Source organism: Melanotaenia boesemani, chromosome 20, assembly GCF_017639745.1.
Source record: "Melanotaenia boesemani isolate fMelBoe1 chromosome 20, fMelBoe1.pri, whole genome shotgun sequence".
Classification (NCBI taxonomy): domain Eukaryota; kingdom Metazoa; phylum Chordata; class Actinopteri; order Atheriniformes; family Melanotaeniidae; genus Melanotaenia; species Melanotaenia boesemani.
Window position 1 is genome coordinate 18909678 of NC_055701.1, and position 24660 is coordinate 18934337.

General features: G+C 38.8%; 5 gene segments (V, D, J or C); 3 read left to right on the forward strand and 2 right to left on the reverse strand.

Moving 5' to 3' along the window:
- The first annotated feature begins 4803 nt into the window (after window positions 1–4803).
- On the forward strand, window positions 4804–10817 carry LOC121631614. The segment is given in 4 exon segments: window positions 4804–4876; window positions 5037–5175; window positions 9344–9429; window positions 10273–10817. Coding segments are annotated over 4 exon segments (618 nt in total).
- A 510-nt stretch (window positions 10818–11327) lies between these two features.
- Window positions 11328–12460, reverse strand: LOC121631748. The segment is given in 2 exon segments: window positions 11328–12229; window positions 12323–12460. Coding segments are annotated over 2 exon segments (351 nt in total).
- A 1887-nt stretch (window positions 12461–14347) lies between these two features.
- LOC121631615 lies at window positions 14348–16004 on the forward strand. The segment is given in 3 exon segments: window positions 14348–14360; window positions 14670–14774; window positions 15462–16004. Coding segments are annotated over 3 exon segments (441 nt in total).
- Window positions 16005–19077: 3073 nt separating this feature from the next.
- On the forward strand, window positions 19078–22570 carry LOC121631617. The segment is given in 3 exon segments: window positions 19078–19096; window positions 20874–20978; window positions 21821–22570. Coding segments are annotated over 3 exon segments (444 nt in total).
- Window positions 22571–23102: 532 nt separating this feature from the next.
- LOC121631047 lies at window positions 23103–24008 on the reverse strand. The segment is given in 2 exon segments: window positions 23103–23777; window positions 23871–24008. Coding segments are annotated over 2 exon segments (351 nt in total).
- Between the last annotated feature and the right edge of the window lie 652 nt (window positions 24009–24660).

Consider the following 24660-nt stretch of genomic DNA (forward strand, 5'->3'; position numbering starts at 1 on the left):
CTGGGACGGCTGTGCTAACGCCAACTATGGCACTGTCTTCTCTCAAGACTGTTACAGCAACCATCCAAATTTCCCGTTGTATGATCCAAATTCATACTGGGACGGCTGTGCCAACACCAACTACGGCACTGTCTTTTCTACAAACAGATACAGTAATCCTCATAATTTCCCGTTGTATGATGCAAATTCATACTGAGACGGCTGTGCCAACACCAACTACGGCACTTTCTTCTCTGCAAACAGTTACACCAACCCTCCAAATTTCCCGTTGTATGACACAAATTCATACTGGGACGGCTGTGCCAACACCAACTATGGCACTGTCTTCTCTCAAGACTGTTACAGCAACCCTCCAAATTTCCCGTTGTATGATCCAAATTCATACTGGGAAGGCTGTGCCAACACCAACTACGGCACTGTCTTCTCTCAAGACTGTTACAGCAACCCTCCAAATTTCCCGTTGTATGCAAATTCATACTGGGAAGGCTGTGCCAACACCAACTACGGCACTGTCTTCTCTCAAGACTGTTGCAGCAACCCTCAAGGTTTCCCGTTGTATGACACAAATTCATACTGGGAAGGCTGTGCCAACACCAACTACGGCACTGTCTTCTCTCAAGACTGTTGCAGCAACCCTCAAGGTTTCCCGTTGTATGACACAAATTCATACTGGGAAGGCTGTGCCAACACCAACTACGGCACTGTCTTCTCTCAAGACTGTTAGAGCAACCCTGCAAATTTCCCGTTGTATGATACCAATTCATACTGGGACGGCAGTGCCAACACCAACTACGGCACTGTCTTCTCTCAGGACTGCTGCAGCAACCCTCCAAATGTCCCGCTGTATGACACAAATTCATACTGGGACGGCTGTGCTAACGCCAACTATGGCACTGTCTTCTCTCAAGACTGTTACAGCAACCATCCAAATTTCCCGTTGTATGATCCAAATTCATACTGGGACGGCTGTGCCAACACCAACTACGGCACTGTCTTTTCTACAAACAGATACAGTAATCCTCATAATTTCCCGTTGTGTGATGCAAATTCATACTGAGACGGCTGTGCCAACACCAACTACGGCACTTTCTTCTCTGCAAACAGCTTCACCAACCCTCCAAATTTCCCGTTGTATGACACAAATTCATACTGGGATGGCTGTGCCAACACCAACTATGGCACTGTCTTCTCTCAAGACTGTTACAGCAACCCTCCAAATTTCCCGTTGTATGATCCAAATTCATACTGGGACGGCTGTGCCAACACCAACTACGGCACTGTCTTCTCTCAAGACTGTTACAGCAACCCTCCAAATTTCCCGTTGTATGCAAATTCATACTGGGAAGGCTGTGCCAACACCAACTACGGCACTGTCTTCTCTCAAGACTGTTGCAGCAACCCTCAAGGTTTCCCGTTGTATGACACAAATTCATACTGGGAAGGCTGTGCCAACACAAACTATGGCACTGTCTTCTCTCAAGACTGTTAGAGCAACCCTGCAAATTTCCCGTTGTATGATACAAATTCATACTGGGACGGCTGTGCCAACACCAACTACGGCACTGTCTTCTCTCAGGACTGCTGCAGCAACCCTCCAAATGTCCCGCTGTATGACACAAATTCATACTGGGACGGCTGTGCTAACGCCAACTATGGCACTGTCTTCTCTCAAGACTGTTACAGCAACCCTCCAAATTTCCCGTTGTATGCAAATTCATACTGGGAAGGCTGTGCCAACACCAACTATGGCACTGTCTTCTCTCAAGACTGTTGCAGCAACCCTCAAGGTTTCCCGTTGTATGACACAAATTCATACTGGGAAGGCTGTGCCAACACCAACTACGGCACTTTCTTCTCTCAAGACTGTTAGAGCAACCCTGCAAATTTCCCGTTGTATGATACAAATTCATACTGGGACGGCTGTGCCAACACCAACTACGGCACTTTCTTCTCTCAGGACTGCTGCAGCAACCCTCCAAATGTCCCGCTGTATGACACAAATTCATACTGGGACGGCTGTGCTAACGCCAACTATGGCACTGTCTTCTCTCAAGACTGTTACAGCAACCCTCCAAATTTCCCGTTGTATGCAAATTCATACTGGGAAGGCTGTGCCAACACTAACTATGGCACTGTCTTCTCTCAAGACTGTTGCAGCAACCCTCAAGGTTTCCCGTTGTATGACACAAATTCATACTGGGAAGGCTGTGCCAACACCAACTACGGCACTTTCTTCTCTCAAGACTGTTAGAGCAACCCTGCAAATTTCCCGTTGTATGATACAAATTCATACTGGGACGGCTGTGCCAACACCAACTACGGCACTTTCTTCTCTAAGGACTGCTGCAGCAACCCTCCAAATGTCCCGCTGTATGACACAAATTCATACTGGGACGGCTGTGCTAATGCCAACTATGGCACTGTCTTCTCTCAAGACTGTTACAGCAACCCTCCAAATTTCCCGTTGTATGATCCAAATTCATACTGGGACGGCTGTGCCAACACCAACTACGGCACTGTCTTCTCTCAAGACTGTTACAGCAACCCTCCAAATTTCCCGTTGTATGCAAATTCATACTGGGACGTCTGTGCCAACACCATACGGCACTTTCTTCTCTACAGCCTTGCAATAAAAATAAAAATATATATAAAATATAAGTAATTTCTCAGACTTTTTCCTTTTTTAGTTTCTATAAAATCTTTAAAATACAAGTGTTGCACATTCTGGTAGCTGAATGTGATAATGTTAAAGGTCCTATTTTATGCAAAATTCACTTTCTAATGTTTTTCTTATGTTCATATGTGTCCTGATAGCCTGTGTATGAGCCCCAAAAAAGACAAATGTCTATCTCCTCTTTCATATATTCAAGACCTGAATGTGCCTAATAGAAGGTGTCTTACATAATGCTATGTTTAGATTCTACCAGAAGCCTATCAGCCTGTCCATATATGGAGTCTAAAATTCACTAACCTTAGCAAATTGCAGTCTGCTTACAGCTGCAATGAAGTATAGTCCTAATCTGTGTCATTTCAAATAATTCTAATTATGAAAAGTTGAGAATAAGACATTTCACTGAATAAATGCACAAAAGATTAAGGCTGGAGTTTCCAGTCTTATGGGGTATTTTATGATATTTACGTAACAATGATTTTCAATTTGTACGCAACCTAGGGATGCAGTCTGGGGGATCCCCAATGGCTACGGCAATGGCTCCTGGTGTGGAGGATTTGCATGAGTACAACACTAGAGTTAAAACAAAGCTAAAAACAAAAAATCAAGCATACCTAAAAACAATAATAAAAAATAGGAGAAACAAGTATAAAAGTCTATAAATGAGCTTATAAAATCAATGTGCTTGTGTAAAAACAGAATCATAAAGGATACATAAACAGGTAGCATTTAAAATAAACAAGTACATAATTAAATAACTAAGAAGAAAAAGACTAAAATAAAATAATAATTCAGTTATATGCTAAGCTAAAAAGCTAGGTCTTGAGCAGGAAAGAGCAACTCTGGTCCTCATGGGCTGCAGTCCTGCAGGTGTTTCCACTTTTCCCTGTTCCAACACATCTGATTCAAATTAAATGGTCCTCCTCAACATCTTGTTGTCAAGTTCTGCCCAATCATGTTGACCCATCAATCTAATTTAGGTGCTACTGATATTTTTTAATATATCAATCGTCTCTGCAGCTCTGAGGCTCTCCAGCAGGCTGTTCCTCAGACGAGGGCTGTAGTGATAGAACAAGGCCTCGTCATAGTTTTTAGTTCTGACTATGAGAACAATTAAAATGCCAGTACCAGAAGACCTCAGGGTCTGTGATAACTCGTAATTTGACAGCAGGTCAGATAAATAGAGAAGTATGAAAATCCCCCTGGTGGCTGCTCTGGACATTTTTGTATATTTTTTTCAACTTTTATTTTATTTTTTTCCTAGATGATAATTTCTGATGTGTTAGTGCTAGTGGCATGAATTTTTACAATAACTTTTCTTTTTAGAGACATTTTTAAACCAATTTTCTTTTTCTATCATGTCTTTTATACTCTGTTGATGAAATTTAGTTTAGTAGTAGTGAATTTAGTACCCTCTGGTGACCTTTATGGCCAAAAGTGTCCATGCATAAAAATAGCCATAAATTCTTCATACCTCAATATTTATTTAAGCTTTTTTTAATAAGTTATTTAAACCATTTTTGTCCTGAAAAAAAAGGAATTTAACCCTATTATATTAAATTATTTGATTAAGATTAAGATTAGGATTAAGATTAACATTATTGTCATTTGTAATGAAATTTTTAAATCCCAGACTCTCCCACAATGCTAAAATAATATAAACGATTAAAAAAACAGTCAACAAGAGAAAAACAATGAAATTAACAAAGTTAGTAAATTATTCAATAATATAGAATAATAATAATAATATGCAACAAAAAGATGCTGTTATTTAAAAAATGATGTTGCTGATGACTGAGTTTAAGAGTCTTATGGCCTGCGGTATGAAGCTGTCCCTAAGCCTGGTGGTACAGGCTTGAATGCTGCAAAACCGTCAGCCAGACGGCAGAAGGCAAAACAGTTTGTAACAAAGGTGACTGGGGTCCTTAATGATTTTGGTGGCCTTCTTCCTACACCGCTGGGTGTGGTGGTCCTCCATGGATGGCAGGACCATCCTGGTGCTGAATAGCTTTCACCACCCTCTGTAGAGCCTTACAGTTGAGGGCGGTGCAGCTTCTGCATTAGGTAGTAATGCAGCCAGTCAGGATACTCTCTATGGTGAACCTGTAAAGCTGCAGAGTATCCTTGAATCCATGTTGAGCCTCCGCAGCCTGATTAGGAAGAACAGCCACTGTCTTAGTGATAAAGTCAGTGTGAAGAGTCCAGGTGAGGTCCTCACAGATGTGGACCCCCAAGAACCTGAAACTGTTGACTCTCTTCACTGTAGTCCCATTGATAGAAAGGGGGGCATATTCCCCTCTCTGCCTCCTCCTAAAGTGCACGATCAGCTCCTTAGTTTTGCTGACGTCTCTGACCCCCTCTCTAGGCAGTCTCGTCATCGCCAGTAATCAGGCCAATGGTGGTTGTATCGTCAGCAAATTTAATGATGGTATTGGAGTTGTGGGTGGCCACGCCGTCGTGCGTGAACAGGGGGTACAGCAGAGGACTGAGCACACAACCCAAGGGTGCGCCTGTGATCAGAGTCAGGATCCAGTCACAAAGGGCGCTGCTGAATTACTGCCTCAATTATTAAAAAATAAAAAAAATTTAAAAAATAAGGATGAGAGCGCCAAACATCTTTGTGATGCTTGGTGCTCTCACCATTGTACACTAAGAGAATACACCTTTTTCTCTTCAGTTCACTATTCCTATTCTAGATTAGATTATTTATTAACTAGCAGCTATCTGGTGAGTGATATGTCAGAGATCAAAATCCATCCCATTTCCATCAGCGATCACACATCAGTATCATTCACTCTGAGAAATAAGAACAATAAACCAGCAACTAGAAACTGGAGATATAATATGTCACTACTTAAAGATCCTGAGTTTATCGGCTACTTTAAAGGTCCCATATTATACACTTTATTCCCAATCTGAGACCATTCATTAATATCTAAATGAAATATTTCCGCCATGGTATGGACAAATCGACCCTCAGTTTGAGTGCAGCGGCTTCTCTTCACCTCCCTCTTTTTAGCAGCTTCAGAAATGTGCCGTTTATGGTGGGCGGAACCCTGGTGGAGCAGCTCAGCTGTTGGCTCCGCCCATCGCATCGCCCGTCATGAGGTGATTGACAGGTTAATATATTTTCAAGCTATCAGACTAATAAGGCCGAAACGATAAAATAACTGCCAGCTCTTACCTCTCCAGCTGTGTCACGGACAGTTGGTATTGAACCTGGCTTCAGCTTCAAACGGTTGGCGAAGCCTGCTTTCCATGCCCCCATGTTGTGGAAACAGTCCTCTTTGAAATGCTGGCCACAGACATGCAAAACCTTTGGAAGTTTTCCGGGTACATTTCCTCCAAAAATAAAATTAATCCACTCAGTCCTCGTGGGTTCAGTGGATGGAAGTAAAAAAACGTTTTCGTGTTCATTTATGCAGCCACAAACAGAACAGTGCTTCTGTCGCTTAGCCATGTCCGCTAACGAGGGTTGCCGAAGAGGGAAAAACACTGGGCGCTAGGTGATTTTTAGAGGGCGGGCTTTGAGAGCCGGTAGACGGGTCCATCGCTCTGTGGGGAGTGGTTATTGTCCCTTATGACGTCATAACGTACACGCTTTCAAACAAGCTCATTTCAGCGCTTACTTCCCTAGAGGTGGAGCAGGGGGGAGAGAGAGCGCCTGAAAGAGTTTCACACTTACGGGTCTCCTACACATGCGGGGGGACCAGTATGACTGTTCCAAAACCATTAAAAAGTGAATTTTGCATAATATGGGACCTTTAAAAGAAAAACAATGACTTGCCAGAAACTTCAGCCTGTTCTTTGGGAAGCAGGAAAAGTGGTAATGAGAGGGAACGTAATTTCCTTCTCTTCCCATAAGAAAAGTTTGAGAAAGTTTTGCATAACTTTTGATCACACATGCCTCTGGAAGCTTCAGAGTGATTTTGAGGTAAATACGATAAAATCTCTAGGAGGAGTTCATTCAAATGCAGGGTCAAGAATTAGGCAAAAATGACCTAAAAAATGATACTTTTTTCAAAATGGCCGACTTCCTGTTGAAATTAGCCTATAGGTCTAATGGACAATGTTGTACATCTTGGCATGGTAAATCAATGTGGTGAATTTCATGCATGTCGGTCCACGTAGGGGGCAGGGCTGGTTGATTAAGATATTGTAGGGGGCACTATAGAGCCACTATGTCACTATTCCAGCATATGTCAATTTGGCTCAGTCCCACGTCTGACTACGATCCTTCCTGCCGAGTTTGGTGGAGATCGATGGTACACCGGGTGAGTTACAAGTACTTCCTGTTTGGTGGCGTCAGAACAGTATTCACCATGGTTACGTTTGGCAAGGAACTTGAGATTTTTATTGTGGTATCATGAAAGGGTTTGACCTGTTGTCAAGCACTTTCAAGTGTCTGGAGTTCATGCCTGAGGAGAAGGACCCTGGCACCTGCAAAAAAGCACTTCCTGTTGAAAGTGGGCGGGGCTTAGGGTTACACCGGAAGTGGTCATATGGGTGTGTTTGGGACCAGACCATGGCTAAACCCTGTGAGTTTGGTGTTGATTGGGTGAAAATTCAGGAACTTATAATGATTTATGATGTCATGGCGTCTTATCAAAGTTCACCATGGCACCACGGTCTCGCCTTGCAGCGTAGAGCAACAGTTTTCACTGGATATCATCACCAACTTGTTTTCAGGTGTCTGACCCAGTTTGACCCCGGATGTGTTGAAAACGTCAGAGAAGTGGGTCTTCGAGTAAAAAACATGACTTCCTGTGGTCAGGGGGCGTGGCCTATTCATACTCCAATAATCATCACGTAGATGTCTTGAGGATGGGACTGGCATCATACGTGGCCATTTTCGTTCAGAAATGTTGTTTTATGTGGGAGTTATTTCAATTTCGTCTTTCATGGAGAGACATCAAACTTTGAGGCCACGCCCCCTGTACGCCCTTACTCCTTTGTTTTGCATACCTTTTGATCACACATGCCTTCTGAACATCCTGAGGCATTTTGGTGTCAATACAATAATATCTCTAGGAGGAGTTCATTCAAATGTGAGGTCAGTAAAACGCCAAAATGGCGACTTTGACCCAAAATGGCCGACTTCCTGTTTGATTTAGACCAATGCCATGATTTCATTTTTTGTTGGACCCTACATGTACAACATGTGTAGCAAGTATCATAAAGATTGATGAGATGTAGTGGAGGGGCTTCACAAATAGGTGGCGCTCTTGTTCAATTTTGCCGGAACAGTCCAGGAAACAGCAACATATGAAATTTTTCACATTCCAATGGGGGGGTAGGCAAAATTTGGTGAGTTTTCGAGCATGTTCAGGCCCCAAAAAATGCAATTCATTGTGCGAAATAAAAATAATAATAAACGCTTGCATTTCAATAGGCCTTCACACCGCCTTCGGTGCTCGGGCCTAAATATATAAAATGACTAAATATTTTCAGCATTTGGATTAAAATGGTGTTACGGCCACTGCCGATTGCCGGCAGCTGCAGCTGATTTTGTAATTAGTTGGTGATCTTAGAGCGCTGCCTGGATTGGCTGGGCGGGCACGCCTCCGTATCCGCTCCTCTGATTGGCTATGTCGGGACCTATCAGGCTGCAGTTTGCAGAGAGCTGAGGCTGAAAAGGCTGCCGACGGAGCCAGTCGACGGGGGGAAGCTAGATTGGCGCAGGCCGCTTCCCCTCACATGTTGCACTGTATTCATGTGGAAGGAGCTAGGCTATTTAGCACAAGTGGCCTTGTCTCCTGATGTTTGGCTGGATAAGGGTTGTGAGGTTTACTGGGTGTTTGTTGTGCTGGTTGGTAGTAGTTATGAGGTTGGGCAGTTCGAGGGTGTGCAGCACACCGTTTGTTCCCTGTGGGGGAACGGTAGACCTGTCCGTTTAGTTTAGAGCTACCTTTTCGTCTTACATCCGGTATTAGTTTAAGCATCGCTACAGTTTTGTTTGTGTTCAGCCATGTTGTTTTTGTTACGTATTAGATATATTTTGTGTTGGGCTAGATTAGGCTTTTGTTTGTGACAGTTGTCACTTAGTTTATGGAACTGCTGTTTTGTTTGGTTTACACCGAGTTTTGTACAGTCTTTTGGTTTTCACTCGGGGGGGGGGGGGGGTTTGATATATGGTTTGGTTCAATTCCTTTTTGTATATTTCTTTCAGCTGTTCCACTAACCCCAACACATGTTTTTTTTGATGCAGGTTTTATTCTACGTTCCCTGTTATGTAAATAAAATGTCTTATGTTCACCTTTTACCATCGTGTCCCAGCGTGATTTTGTTGCACCCAGCCATACCCCGAACACTGGGTCGTAACAATGGTTCATGGGGTTGGTATGAATTTATTTTTAATTTTGAAAATGTATTACTGATTAATATTGTTAGATCATACTACTTTTGTTCCTAATTATTATTAAAATATTAATTAATCTATTTGGAGATATGTTTTTGATCTTTCATATTAATTTAACTTAAATTTCATATAAATGTTAAAACAAAGATCTTCTGTCTCTTCAATCTAAAATACTACAATACAATTAAAAATGTCTTTAAATCCTGATAGATTAAAGCTACATGAGCTAAATCATTATATATGTTAAATAAATGGTAAACAGTGAAGTTTTTATGTGAATAAAGTTCATTTTTAGTGAACAGATGTTTGTTCAGAGTGCAGGAGGTTTTTGTACGACCACTTAATGAGTTTGTATCACTGTGGAGGACTTTTGGTGGAGGAACCAAACTCATCGTTGACTGTAAGTACCAACATTTATCTTCTGTTAAAACAAATATCTTTTAAATATGCTGACTCAGAACCTGTTAAAATTTATTAAGAATATTTTGCATCCTCTTAGATGTTTTTGGTTATTTGTGGTTTGTTGCTAAAATCTTCAGTTTGCATTGAAAACAGTAAAAACACGTCATATTCATGCAGTGATAGTTCATGCTGAGCTTAAATAGACTAAAAAACAGAAAAATTTAAAAAGAAAAACGTAATTATATTATTTAAATATTCTTATATAGCTGAACATTGATTCATAAAATATGTTTACATCTTTAGTTGGTTTTGGAAATTCACATAATTATGCCTGTAAGATTTTTCACTTTAAACTTTCAAGTTGTTGAATACAAAATATAATGAGGTTGAATTTCGGTGCAAAAAATGGTTTTATTCAGTTTTATAATAAGTGTAGTTTGAGTTTTACAGTTCGTTAGTTTGAGAAGGAAGTGAAACGGACAGATGTGGGATTTTATCTGCAGACATTTTTCCATCAAAACTTTTAAAGTGACAGCTATAAAGTTAATTGTTATAACATGGGTTTAACTTGTGTCGTTTATATCAGTTTTAGTCAAATTTCTTCATGAGACAAACATTGTGACAACATGAAAACTTTAAATGAAGTTATACATATGTGTTCATTATAAAACCTTCATGTCCTCCCATCTTCCTCCTTCTGTCCTCTGTGGGATCACAGTATCATTCAGTTAATCCACAGTGATGTTGGTCTCTGTCATGTATCATACGTGTCTCATGTCCAGCTGTCTGTCCTACATTAGAAGTTAATCTGCTCCTTGTGTGTCTCTGCTCTCCCCTCCAGCTGGCCCCATGGTCAGGCCCTCAGTCTCTCTGCTTCCTCCCTCCTCTGAGCAGATCTCTGAGGGGTCGGCCACGCTGTCCTGCCTGCTGACCGGCTACTCTCCTCAGGGAGCCGTGGTGAGCTGGGAGGTGGACGGTACAGAGGTGACAGAGGGGGTCCTGACCAGCTCAGAGGAGGAGAAGAGTGGACGTTACAGCAGCAGCAGCATCCTGAGCCTGAGCCAGAAGAGCTGGATGAAAGGAGAGCTGTTCTCCTGTAAGGTCCTCCATCATGACCACAGACAGACCCAGTTCCTCCACAGGAGCCAGTGTGTGGACTAGAGGAGCCGACCGAAGCCCAGGACAGCAGCTGTGTGTGGGGGAGCAGGTGGAACACACCTGCTGCTCTGATCAATATGAGTTTTAATGTTTGGAGAAGAAACTAAAGCTTTGTGTGACACAGAACAAACTGCTGTAAAGTGGTGATAACAACAACTTACAGAGTAAAATGTGCATCTCAGCAGCTGGATGTGAGTGTGTATGTTGTCGATCATTGTTTGCTAATAAAGCTTGTTCTAAATATCATTGAGTGATGCTTCCTGTTATTTTCTGAGAGGAAAGTTATCATTTCAAGGACATATAAGATGGACATTTAAAACAGTCTGTTGGATTTTTAAGATATATTTTCACACCTTTGTTTCAGATTTTTATTCAGGACACACTTTGTCTGAACGTGTTTGTCTGAACAGAACCTCATGTTTTTCTTTCTTTCTTTTTTCTTTTATTCATTCTCATTTTCAACAAACATTTTTTTGATGTACAATTAATATATTAGCTTCAAAGGTTTTTGTTGGGAAACACAAAGGAAAAATTTATATGAAGTCAACTTTGTCATATAATTGTAGACATAAAATAAAGATTTGTCATAAAAAGGCAGATTTTCAATAAAATTACAGCAATAAAAGGTCACATGCAGTAATTATTTATTGTTTAAATATTCATCATATTCTAAGGAAAGTTTTAATGCTCAAATGACCCAAAAATATTTGACATTGATTCACATAAATATTTTAATAGTGTTTATTGTCTTTATAATAAAATAAAAACATGAATTTATTGATAATTTGTATAAATAAATAATACGTTATGTTGCCTAATTTACAACCAGTACAGTACATTATAGGTAGTTAAGCACATAAATGGTAATTAAAAAGGACAAATAAGTTCTCAGCATTAATCTACATTTTATTAACACAAAACTGAACTGATAAAAATGAATAAATGTTCTAAGTCAATGATTCAGACTTAATGTAGTGGTCTGTGTTTTAACTGGATATTCAGTACTTATTTATGAAAATAAAAGTGTTTATATTTTTTATGCTCAATTTTTCATTAGGAGTTATTTTCTAACTACAAAGAGACAACTTTTAAGAAAAGTATTAAAGAAGTTACCTGAAGGCTGGGGGAAATAACTAAAATGTCTTGAGATAAATAATCACTGTGAATTCTTTTTAAAGCTTCTTAACTTCTGAGCTTGTGTGAATGTACTTTGTATCCAGCTCTGACTCTTCAGTGGACCAGTCATCCATCTCAGAGTCTGCTGCAGAAACTCACAGCTGCTGCTCTTTCAACACTTTGTGGTCTGACTGAAGGAGGTTTTTGTACGACTCTGTTTCACTGTGTGAACCCTTCTGCATACGCACCCATACAGTAATAATCTCCTGCATCATCAGCCTGAACTCCACTGATTGTCAGAGTGAATTCAGGCTCAGATCCACTGCTGCTGAAATGATTCGGGGCAGATTTACGTCTGCTGATTTTATAAAACAGCAGTTTGGGAGGCTGTCCAGGTTTCTGCAGGTACCAGCTGAGATCATCATCAACTCCTGAACTGGCTGTACAGCTCAGAGAGACCGTCTCTCCCAAACCAGCAGACTTTGATACCGGAGACTGATTCACAGAGGGACTGCCATCTGATCCTAGAAATTGAACCAAGCAAAAACAGGTTTTTATTACAAAACATTCATGAATTTGATGCTCATTTTCAAAGGTTTTCCTTAATTACTTCTTACCTTGAAGTGGGAGCAGCAGCGTGATCAACAGTGGAGTCAGTAGCATCTTCACTGTGATTAATCTGGCTGTAGACAGGCCGTTCAGATGCTTCTCTGCTTCACTTTAAACTGCTTTGGGAGCAGTGAAGCACTTCAGTCATTCAAAACACAAGAAACACATTCAAACAAACACCTGTGTTTGTGTGAGGAGGGAAAATGTGTCATATGCAAATGAAATGATCTGCCAGCTCAGTCACATCAGTGAAGAGGTAATTATGTGGGTTTAGTTAACATTCAGACTTCATTTGATATTGAACTGATGTCTTCTATGGAGCTCCACATTTATTGGCTTGATCTCCGTCACATGTTCCTGTTGCTCCTAAGTTAATTAATTAATTGCCATTGAACATAATGAAATAGTGACCTATGATGTGTACATTGTTTTAACTGAGACACAAAACAAAGCAATAAATAATTATTTTCCAGTGAATCAATGTCAAAAAGTGTTGTTCTAAGAGGTGTATTAAGATATTCATTGAACTACATGCTCAAACAGAGCAGACTAAAACACGTCAACCAAAGCTGGAAGAGAAAATGTTTTATCCTCATCAGGATGCATCAACAATTAAGATGATGGTCTCTACACTGAAACTCCATCCTGATCTGTCAATAATCTTTTCAGTAGGCTAATCCTACTACTAAACAAATACATTTGATGGAGGTAAAAACTGCAAACGGTTATTAATTACTATTGTAAACATTTTAATACATAAAGTTTAGTGTCTCAAGTATTTCATCCTTCTTATTTATAACCACACTACAAACAAATTTGGTTTAAGAGAGAACCAGAAAAGCGACACTGGTCTACAGAGTAGAAACATGTCTATCAGAAGGTAGCCTCAGTCTGAAACGTACTCCACTTTACTCTGAATATAACTATGATTTAACCAAGTTAACATCAAAGTAAATTATTTTTAAACCAACAATTTATGCTGTAACTGGAAAGTAATCAACTGACTGGATCATTTAATTATCACTCATTTCTTCCATTTATGGAGATTTGTATTGAATAAAATAACAGTAAAAACAGCTGGCTGATTAATTATTGAGCTTACAGTATTTACCTTTAAATGTAAATAGTGAAATTAAATATGATTAAAAGAAATGTATTCTTATGTACATGTTTCTTGGTGATGTTACTGTGAGTTCTGTGTTCAGTGGTGCAGTCAGTTCCTGCTGTAACAGCTCAGTGTGTCTGCAGTCTGACTGCAGGAGGTTTTTGTACCACTACAAATCACTGTGTGAACGGCCATGTGTCACCAACTTTATGTAGACTCTTACAGTAATAAACTGCAGCATCTTCAGCCAGAACTCCACTGATGGTCAAAGAGAAGTCAGAGCTGCTTCCACTGCCACTAAACCGAGGTGGCGTTCCTGTATGAAGCTTTTTCACGTAATTTATCAGGAGCTTTGGAGGCTGTCCAGACTTCTGTTGATACCAGAACATACACTGACCATAAGTACAGCCTGCAACAGCTTGACTGGTTGTACATTTGAGAGTAACAGTGGATCCTGGAGTAAATGTCACTACTGGAGGCTGAGTCACAGTCACCTGACCGCTGCATCCTGCAGACAAAACACATCATTCATTTATCAGCAGAAAGAAATGAGAGAAAAGGCAGCACATCATGTTTGAAATGTTGCTGAGTGAATGAACCTGTAAAACAGCAGCAGGCCAGCGTCCAGATGAGGATGGTGATGAGAGTCATGGTGGTTGTGCTTTTTGCTGTGTTGACTGACAGATCTGAGTCCTGCAGTGTTGAACTCACAGGACTATAAACCTTCTCAGTTCTCTGGAGGATCAGCTGATGATGCAAAGCCTCCTCTCTATGGAAATGATTTCTCTGCTCTCAACACAATGAAGACCATGTGGGACATAAATTCATGATAAATACTGTTTTACTGGATTTAATGCATCTATGATCTTCATGGAAAGGATGGACATTTTTTAAAATACAACTGAATATTTTCAGTAGTTGGATTAAAATGGTTCACTGTGGTTGGTATGTGTCTTTTCATTTTCCATTTTTGTGTATTTTATTAGTGACATGTACTGTTGCAAACTTATTCTTATTGTTTTAAAAGTAAGATCTTTAAAAACATCTATTTTTTTACATGTTTTCAAAGATTTACAAGAAATATTTTACATGTAAATGTAGTACAGGAAAACAAATGCTTCTTTATTCTAAATCTGTTTAAATAAAACCAAATAAAACTATTTAAATTAGCACAAACTTTAAGTTATCAATGTGGAAATGAACTAAATTAGAAATTGTGAAATTTTAACTTGGATTAAGTTGATTTTCAGTGGAAAGATGTTTGTTCAGAGTGCAGGAGGTTTTTGTACGACCACTTAATGAGTTTGTATCACTGTGGTACACTTTTGGTGGAGGAACCAAACTCATCGTTGACTGTAAGTACCAGAAATATTTTATTTCTTTAAAAAAGTACTGAATGCATAATTTTGTTTATAATATTGATTTAATACCAACAAATTCTCTGGTTATAAATAGTTTGTAAGTTTTTTCTTTGTATAGAACAAAGCTGATCTCCCAGTCTGAGAAGATGCAGAGATCAATATTCTTTCAGGGATGTAAACACGTGTGTTGTAGAATCAGGAAAACATGTTTTTATTCTTAATATTGTTTAGACAATTTTCTTTGAACTTGCATTTTCTTATTTTCAATTCAGAATAGAGACATTAAAGAAAGAATCTGTCAACTTTACCTTCTGACATCTACATTATCATTTTTTTCCTCATGTCAAAATTCATTTATATTTCTGGTTAAAATGTTATCTAAAATTTGTTTTCTGAAAAACATTATTTTATCAGTAAATGCTGTTCGACGTTGTGTTCATGGTTCATTTATTTTCCATGTAGTTTAAAGGAAGTGAAAGAGACAGATGCCAAACTTTGAGCTGTGTTCGTGTTTCAGCTCTGTCAGTTTAAACATGAGAAAATCATCACAGGGACGAGTTATTCACTGTCACACTGGAGGAGACACATATGAAGATCAATAATCATTATTATTTATTATTTTAGATCTTTTATCTGCATTCTCCTTCATTTCTGAGTCTTTCCTCCTCCTCTCTCCTCCAGTGGGTGTGGTGCGGCCCACCCTGACCGTCCTCCCTCCCTCCAAAGAGGAGGAGAACCAGAGCAGTGTCACACTGGTGTGTCTGTCCACTGGGGGCTTCCCCTCCACTTGGAGTCTGGGCTGGAAGGTGGGGGGCAGCAGCAGGTCCTCGGGGGTGTCACAGAGCCAGGAGGTCCTGGGGAGGGACGGCCTCTACAGCTGGAGCAGCACCCTGAGCCTCCCTGCAGACCAGTGGAGGAAGGTGGGCTCAGTGAGCTGTGAGGCCAGTCAGAATGGACAGAGTCCTGTCACTCAAACTCTGGAGCCTGACCGCTGCTCAGAGTAAAGCTTCAGCAGCACTTCCTGTCTGGATGTCATGCTGCTGCTTCCATGAAGATCTGGATGAAGATTCAGATCTGCTCTCTTCTAATCTTTCATCAAACTGGTGGCTTTTCTTCAGCATTTTTATGTTTAACTGCTTTAATCTTAGTCATGTTGTGCTTTTTACTCCTCAATGTATGACTGTAACAAACAACAACAGCTTTAAATAAATCACTGTCTTTGTATTTATTTGAGTGTGAATTTATTCCTTTGACAGGGACATGAACAGCAATACATTTACCTCAAAGAGAAACATGTTTGGTACCAGGCTTTAGCAACGCTGCTGATTTCCACCTGCAGTCTCTGAACAACACATTATTCATTTAATCTGTTTCAAACCTCACAATTTCATCACATTGTTTCCCAAAATCCTCAGTATTTTGCATAAATTCTTGCCAATGTACTTTTATCAAGCAAATAGCAACAATTAGTATGAACCAACCTATTTACTTATTTGATCATTAGTTCATAGTAAATATATGTATAATATGAAACAGTTGGATTTGTTCACATTTTGTTGTAAATTACTGGTTAAAAATAAAATTACTAAAGGTTGCTCTGTTTATTAGATATTTTGGAGACTGTCCAGGTTTCTGATGGAACCAACTGAGATCTTCATGTATATCTGAAATTTCTGTGGTGCTGATGGACACAGTCCTTCCAACTCTTACAGACTTGGATTTTTCGGTCTGAGTCTGAAAACTCGTCAAGATCAGGCGATTTGGATAAATTATAATTTGAGGAAAATCATAAAAAACAATTCGGTCTTCGAATCAAACAAAATAAAGAATTATTTTCACATTGATATAAAGAAATTTAGAAAAATAAAAATCTTCTCACTCTGGCTCAGAAATCCCGACGACAATCACAGCTGATAAAAACATCATCTTGTTGCAGTTTTTTTTATCAAGAACCAGAAAACAGAAAACTTTTATCTGCGTTACTAAAACTACATGTGAACAGAACATGTTTCTTTGTTTTTTAGTCATCTGCTTTCTACAAACACTTTCCTAAAATCTAAATAAAATATAAGCTTGAAAACGCTATAATAATGTATTTATTGTGTTAAAAAATGGATTTTTCCTGTTTGGCTGTAAAATACGGGTAAACACAAAACCATGGAGATAATGTTGAACATTTGTTTCTGTAATCAGACTCATAACAGTCCTGATCTTCAAAATAAAGGATTCAAACATGAGTATTTAAGTAAAGGCTACATGTCATAACATGGAAGATTTTTCACTTTTATTTAGTTTGACTGTGTTTCTGCTTGATGACTGTTGTGTTGTGTTTACTGGACCAGTTATCTTCATCACAGTCTCTTCATCAACTCTCTGCACCTGCAGCCTTCAGTCAGGCTCAAGGAGGTTTTTGTACGGCTGTAAATCACTGTGTGAACACTCCACTACCATGATAGCCCAGACAGTAATAATCTCCAGCATCTTCAGCCTGGAAACCACTGATGGTTAAAGTGTACTGAGAATCAGAGCTACTGCCTCTGAATCTAGACGGAGTTCCTGATAACAAGGTTGAAGCAGCATATATAAGAAGTTTAGGAGGCTGTCCAGGTTTCTGAAGGTACCAACTGAGATCAGCACCAATGTTTGAACTCCCTGTGGCGCTGATGGTCACAGTCCCTCCAACACTGACAGACTTGGATTTATCAGCCTGAGTCAGAAAATTGTTGGCAGACGACTCTGAAATGAGAAAAAGAACATTAAGCTGACAAAACACAGTCTTAGACCAAATAAGAACAAGAATTATTCTAACAATTGTAGAAATTTGAAAAAGAGGGAAAAATAGTGAAAGAAAATGTCTCACTCTGACACAGAAAACCCAACATAACAGTCAAAGTTATTGGAAACATCATCCTGATGCAGGTTTCAGTGTGTGAGCATGAAAACGGTTCAGACTCTCTGTGACAGAGGAACTTAAACTGTGAGGAGCAGAGAAGCATAAAATCATGCAAAACACTTTCACCACGGCAAACACACACCTGTTTTAGTGAAACAGAAAAAACTTTGCTTAGTTGAGACGACAGTGACAATCTCACAAGAAACGTGGACGTTTGTCCTCTACAACGTTGTAGTGCTGCAATAAAGCTGAAGACATGATGAGATGACCATGTTTTCCATTTCATGTAGTTTTGTTGAGGTGATGTGATGAAAACATTTAACAATGTATTTATCTATACTGAACCATGTCATTTTTTAATTATCTAAATGTGACCAACAGTGACAGTAAAGTCCAAATGAAGAGATCATGGAGAACATTGGACCAGTTGGGACTCAAACTTGGTTCTCTTGAATAACAGACCATGTTATAGCACCACTGTCCAGCCCCCAACCCCTAATGAGTGTTTTTAACATGGTACAGGAGAATAAGTTTAAATTTATCACAGTTTAATTAAAGCAAAGAGTAAGAAATTTACAATTTGTAGGTAAATGTTGACACATGATGTTTGTGGATCCATGAAAATATGATAGTTTAACAGTTTTTCAGTAGACGTGACAGAATGACAAAATGATAAAGTATGATTATGAAAGGTAGACATAGGCATGACACAACTTTGACGATTTTAAATTTTTTAATAAATTGTTTTTATCTATATTTCATGGAGCTTGCAGTTTACAAACTTTATCAAGACTGAACATCAACCAAGATAAAATTTGACTTGTTCTTAACAGCCTTGTTTTCATTTAGTTGTCATCTTCCTCCACGTGTTAGATAACACACGTAGAACATTTTACACAGGATGGTAACAAAGGTGTAAGAGGTTTAGATACTTTGTCATCAGGTGCGTTTATATGGAGATTTTTTTTTTATCCGATCAAAGGTCCAATCAGAGTAAAAATACATCATGTAAATACCTCAGTTTAACTGATTGGCCTCAATTAGAAGGAATTTTCTATCCAATCAAGACGGGTGGTTCAAACCTTTCTACATTCAGATCAACAGGAAAAATAAACATGTTTTCAATTATTCTGATCATTTCTGTGATGTATGTTTTTGTCCAACCTGATCTCACAGAAATATGTGAAATAAAGTCTTAAATAAATGTTGAAACCTTTTGGTTATTTCATGTAATTCTGTGGGATCAGGTTGGACTTACACAGGCACAGGGACCACAGCGAGAGGGGGTGGGGCTTAAAAATTTGAGTGGCCCAGCCCAGGGTTAGTTGGGCCGCCGATTTACTGAGTGTTATGGACCAGTCAGATCAATAAATGATCAATAAATCACGTCGGTCCATTGGGAAGATGCCCAGTATACCAAATGGTCAGTCCATCCCAGTGTGTGACACACCACCGCGTACGGCCCTGTAATGGGGCAGAGTGTGTTTGATGCAGAGCTGTAACTAAGTTGTTGATGGCCCTAAGATTAAATTTTTGTAAGTTCATTTCATTTTAAATGCTGTTAGAGGTTTTTAGACTTACTACTACTACTTACTAAGACACACAAGGCTGGCAGCACTAAATATCATAAACTTATTTAATTTCAGTGTAGAGCCTCAATGTCTGATGTGATCAATCAGCTGATTTTTCTCTCCACAATTCACAGAAATCTCATGGCAGCTCACAGCTTTAAGTTAAGTGTAATATAGTGTTATTTTAATATGAGGATCATCTAAGAAAATGTTAGAGACCATTTTTATTTTCTTCTTTCAGATAAAAACAACTAACTACTAATACCAATTTATTTTGGAATTTTCTTTTTTTTTGTTGTTGTTTTCATGATGTTGGTGTAAAATGATGTGTTGATTTAGAGGGATCTTTCTGGAAATAATACAGATTTATGACTTCCGTTTATAAATATGAACATTGTTGAAAATGCATGTGAATGTATTTCATGCTTGGTGATGTTACTGTGAGCTCTGTGTTCAGTGGTCTGAGTCCGAGTCTCTTCCTCTTCAGCAGCTGCAGTCAGTTCCTGCTGTAACAGCTCAGTGTGTCTGCAGTCTGACTGCAGGAGGTTTTTGTACCACTACAAATCACTGTGTGAACACTGGGCCACTGTGTACACTCTGACAGTAATAAACTGCAGCATCTTCAGCCAGAGCTCCACTGATGGTCAAAGAGAAATCAGAGCTGCTTCCACTGCCACTAAACCGAGACGGTGTTCCTGTATGAAGTGTTTTCAAATGTCTAATGAGGAGCTTTGGAGTCTGTCCAGGTATGTGCTGATACCAGAATAGACACAAATCAACACCACCGCAGATGTAAACAGGCTCACTGGTCCTACATTTGAGAGTAACAGTGGATCCTGGAGTAAAAGTCACTACTGGAGGCTGAGACACAGTCACCTGACCGCTGCATCCTGCAGACAAAACACATCATTCATTTATCAGCAGAAAGAAATGAGAGAAAAGGCAGCACATCATGTTTGAAATGTTGCTGAGTGAATGAACCTGTAAAACAGCAGCAGGCCAGCGTCCAGATGAGGATGGTGATGAGAGTCATGGTGCTTGTGCTTTCTGCTGTGTTGACTGACAGATCTGAGTCCTGCAGTGTTGAACTCACAGGACTATAAACCTTCTCAGTTCTCTGGAGGATCAGCTGATGATGCAAAGCCTCCTCTCTATGGAAATGATTCCTCTGCTCTCAACACAATGAAGACAATGTGGGACATAAACTCATGAGAAATACTGTTTTACTGGATTTAATGCATCTATGATCTTCATGGAAAGGAAGGACATATATTAAAATACAACTGAATATTTTCAGTAGTTGGATTAAAATGGTTCACTGTGGTTGGTATGTGTCTTTTCATTTTCCATTTTTGTGTATTTTATTAGTAACATGGACTGTTGCAAACTTATTATCGTTTTAAAAATAAGATTTTCAAAAACGTCTGTATTTTTACATGTTTTCAAAGATTTACAAGAAATATTTTACATGTAAATGTAGTACAGGAGAACAAATGCTTCTTTATTCTAAATCTGTTTAAATAAAACCAAATAAAACTATTTAAATTAGCACAAACTTTAAGTTATCAGTGTGGAAATGAACTAAATTAGAAATTGTGAAATTTTAACTTGGTTTAAGTTGATTTTCAGTGAACAGATGTTTGTTCACACTGCAGGAGGTTTTTGTACGACCACTTAATGAGTTTGTATCACTGTGGTGGACTTTTGGTGGAGGAACCAAACTCATTGTTCACTGTAAGTACCAACATTTATCTTCTGTTAAAACAAATATCTTTTAAATATGCTGACTCAGAACCTGTTAAAATTTATTAAGAATATTTTGCATCCTCTTAGATGTTTTTGGTTATTTGTGGTTTGTCGCTAAAATCTTCAGTTTGCATTGAAAACAGTAAAAACACGTCATATTCATGCAGTGATAGTTCATGCTGAGCTTAAATGGACAATAACACAGAAAAATTTAAAAAGTAGAAAGTAATAATATTATTTAAATATTCTTATATAACTGAATATTGATTCATAAAATATGTTTACACATTTAGTTGGTTTTGGAAATTCACATAATTATGCTTGTAAGATTTTTCACTTTAAACTTTCAAGTTGTTGAATACAAAATATAATGAGGTTGAATTTCGGGGTAAAAAATGGTTTTATTCAGTTTTATAATAAGTGTAGTTTGAGTTTTACAGTTCGTTAGTTTGAGAAGGAAGTGAAACGGACAGATGTGAGATTTTATCTGCAGACATTTTTCCATCAAAACTTTTAAAGTGACAGCTATAAAGTTAATTGTTATAACATGGGTTAACTTGTGTCGTTTATATCAGTTTTAGTCAAATTTCTTCATGAGACAAACATGGTGACAGCATGAAAACTGTAAATGAAGTTATACATGTGTGTTCATCATAAAACCTTCATGTCCTCCCATCTTCCTCCTTCTGTCCTCTGTGGGATCACAGTATCATTCAGTTAATCCACAGTGATGTTGGTCTCTGTCATGTATCATACGTGTCTCATGTCCAGCTGTCTGTCCTACATTAGAAGATAATCTGCTCCTTGTGTGTCTCTGCTCTCCCCTCCAGCTGGCCCCATGGTCAGGCCCTCAGTCTCTCTGCTTCCTCCCTCCTCTGAGCAGATCTCTGAGGGGTCGGCCACGCTGTCCTGCCTGCTGACCGGCTACTCTCCTCAGGGAGCCGTGGTGAGCTGGGAGGTGGACGGTACAGAGGTGACAGAGGGGGTCCTGACCAGCTCAGAGGAGGAGAAGAGTGGACGTTACAGCAGCAGCAGCATCCTGAGCCTGAGCCAGAAGAGCTGGATGAAAGGAGAGCTGTTCTCCTGTAAGGTCCTCCATCATGACCACAGACAGACCCAGTTCCTCCACAGGAGCCAGTGTGTGGACTAGAGGAGCCGACCGAAGCCCAGGACAGCAGCTGTGTGTGGGGGAGCAGGTGGAACACACCTGCTGCTCTGATCAATATGAGTTTTAATGTTTGTAGAAGAAACTAAAGCTTTGTGTGACACAGAACAAACTGCTGTAAAGTGGTGGTAACAACAACTTACAGAGTAAAATGTGCATCTCAGCAGCTGGATGTGAGTGTGTATGTTGTCGATCATTGTTTGCTAATAAAGCTTGTTCTAAATATCATTGAGTGATGCTTCCTGTTATTTTCAGAGAGGAAAGTTATCATTTCAAGGACATATAAGATGGACATTTAAAACAGTCTGTTGGATTTTTAAGATATATTTTCACACCTTTGTTTCAGATTTTTATTCAGGACACACTTTGTCTGAACGTGTTTGTCTGAACAGAACCTCATGTTTTTCTTTCTTTCTTTTTTCTTTTATTCATTCTCATTTTCAACAAACATTTTTTTGATGTACAATTAATATGTTAGCTTCAAAGGTTTTTGTTGGGAAACACAAAGGAAAAATTTATATGAAGTCAACTTTGTCATATAATTGTAGACATAAAATAAAGATTTGTCATAAAAAGGCAGATTTTCAATAAAATTACAGCAATAAAAGGTCACATGCAGTAATTATTTATTGTTTAAATATTCATCATATTCTAAGGAAAGTTTTAATGCTCAAATGACCCAAAAATATTTGACATTGATTCACATAAATATTTTAATAGTGTTTATTGTCTTTATAATAAAATAAAAACATGAATTTATTGATAATTTGTATAAATAAATAATACATTATGTTGCCTAATTTACAACCAGTACAGTACATTATAGGTAGTTAAGCACATAAATGGTAATTAAAAAGGACAAATAAGTTCTCAGCATTAATCTACATTTTATTAACACAAAACTGAACTGATAAAAATGAATAAATGTTCTAAGTCGGCGATTCAGACTTAATGTAGTGGTCTGTGTTTTAACTGGATATTCAGTACTTATTTATGAAAATAAAAGTGTTTATATTTTTTATGCTCAATTTTTCATTAGGAGTTATTTTCTAACTACAAAGAGACAACTTTTAAGAAAAGTATTAAAGAAGTGAACTGAAGGCTGGGGGAAATAACTAAAATGTCTTGAGATAAATAATCACTGTGAATTCTTTTTAAAGCTTCTTAACTTCTGAGCTTGTGTGAATGTACTTTGTATCCAGCTCTGACTCTTCAGTGGACCAGTCATCCATCTCAGAGTCTGCTGCAGAAACTCACAGCTGCTGCTCTTTCAACACTTTGTGGTCTGACTGAAGGAGGTTTTTGTACGACTCTGTTTCACTGTGTGAACCCTTCTGCATACGCACCCATACAGTAATAATCTCCTGCATCATCAGCCTGAACTCCACTGATTGTCAGAGTGAATTCAGGCTCAGATCCACTGCTGCTGAAATGATTCGGGGCAGATTTACGTCTGCTGATTTTATAAAACAGCAGTTTGGGAGGCTGTCCAGGTTTCTGCAGGTACCAGCTGAGATCATCATCAACTCCTGAACTGGCTGTACAGCTCAGAGAGACCGTCTCTCCCAAACCAGCAGACTTTGATACCGGAGACTGATTCACAGAGGGACTGCCATCTGATCCTAGAAATTGAACCAAGCAAAAACAGGTTTTTATTACAAAACATTCATGAATTTGATGCTCATTTTCAAAGGTTTTCCTTAATTACTTCTTACCTTGAAGTGGGAGCAGCAGCGTGATCAACAGTGGAGTCAGTAGCATCTTCACTGTGATTAATCTGGCTGTAGACAGGCCGTTCAGATGCTTCTCTGCTTCACTTTAAACTGCTTTGGGAGCAGTGAAGCACTTCAGTCATTCAAAACACAAGAAACACATTCAAACAAACACCTGTGTTTGTGTGAGGAGGGAAAATGTGTCATATGCAAATGAAATGATCTGCCAGCTCAGTCACATCAGTGAAGAGGTAATTATGTGGGTTTAGTTAACATTCAGACTTCATTTGATATTGAACTGATGTCTTCTATGGAGCTCCACATTTATTGGCTTGATCTCCGTCACATGTTCCTGTTGCTCCTAAGTTAATTAATTAATTGCCATTGAACATAATGAAATAGTGACCTATGATGTGTACATTGTTTTAACTGAGACACAAAACAAAGCAATAAATAATTATTTTCCAGTGAATCAATGTCAAAAAGTGTTGTTCTAAGAGGTGTATTAAGATATTCATTGAACTACATGCTCAAACAGAGCAGACTAAAACACGTCAACCAAAGCTGGAAGAGAAAATGTTTTATCCTCATCAGGATGCATCAACAATTAAGATGATGGTCTCTACACTGAAACTCCATCCTGATCTGTCAATAATCTTTTCAGTAGGCTAATCCTACTACTAAACAAATACATTTGATGGAGGTAAAAACTGCAAACGGTTATTAATTACTATTGTAAACATTTTAATACATAAAGTTTAGTGTCTCAAGTATTTCATCCTTCTTATTTATA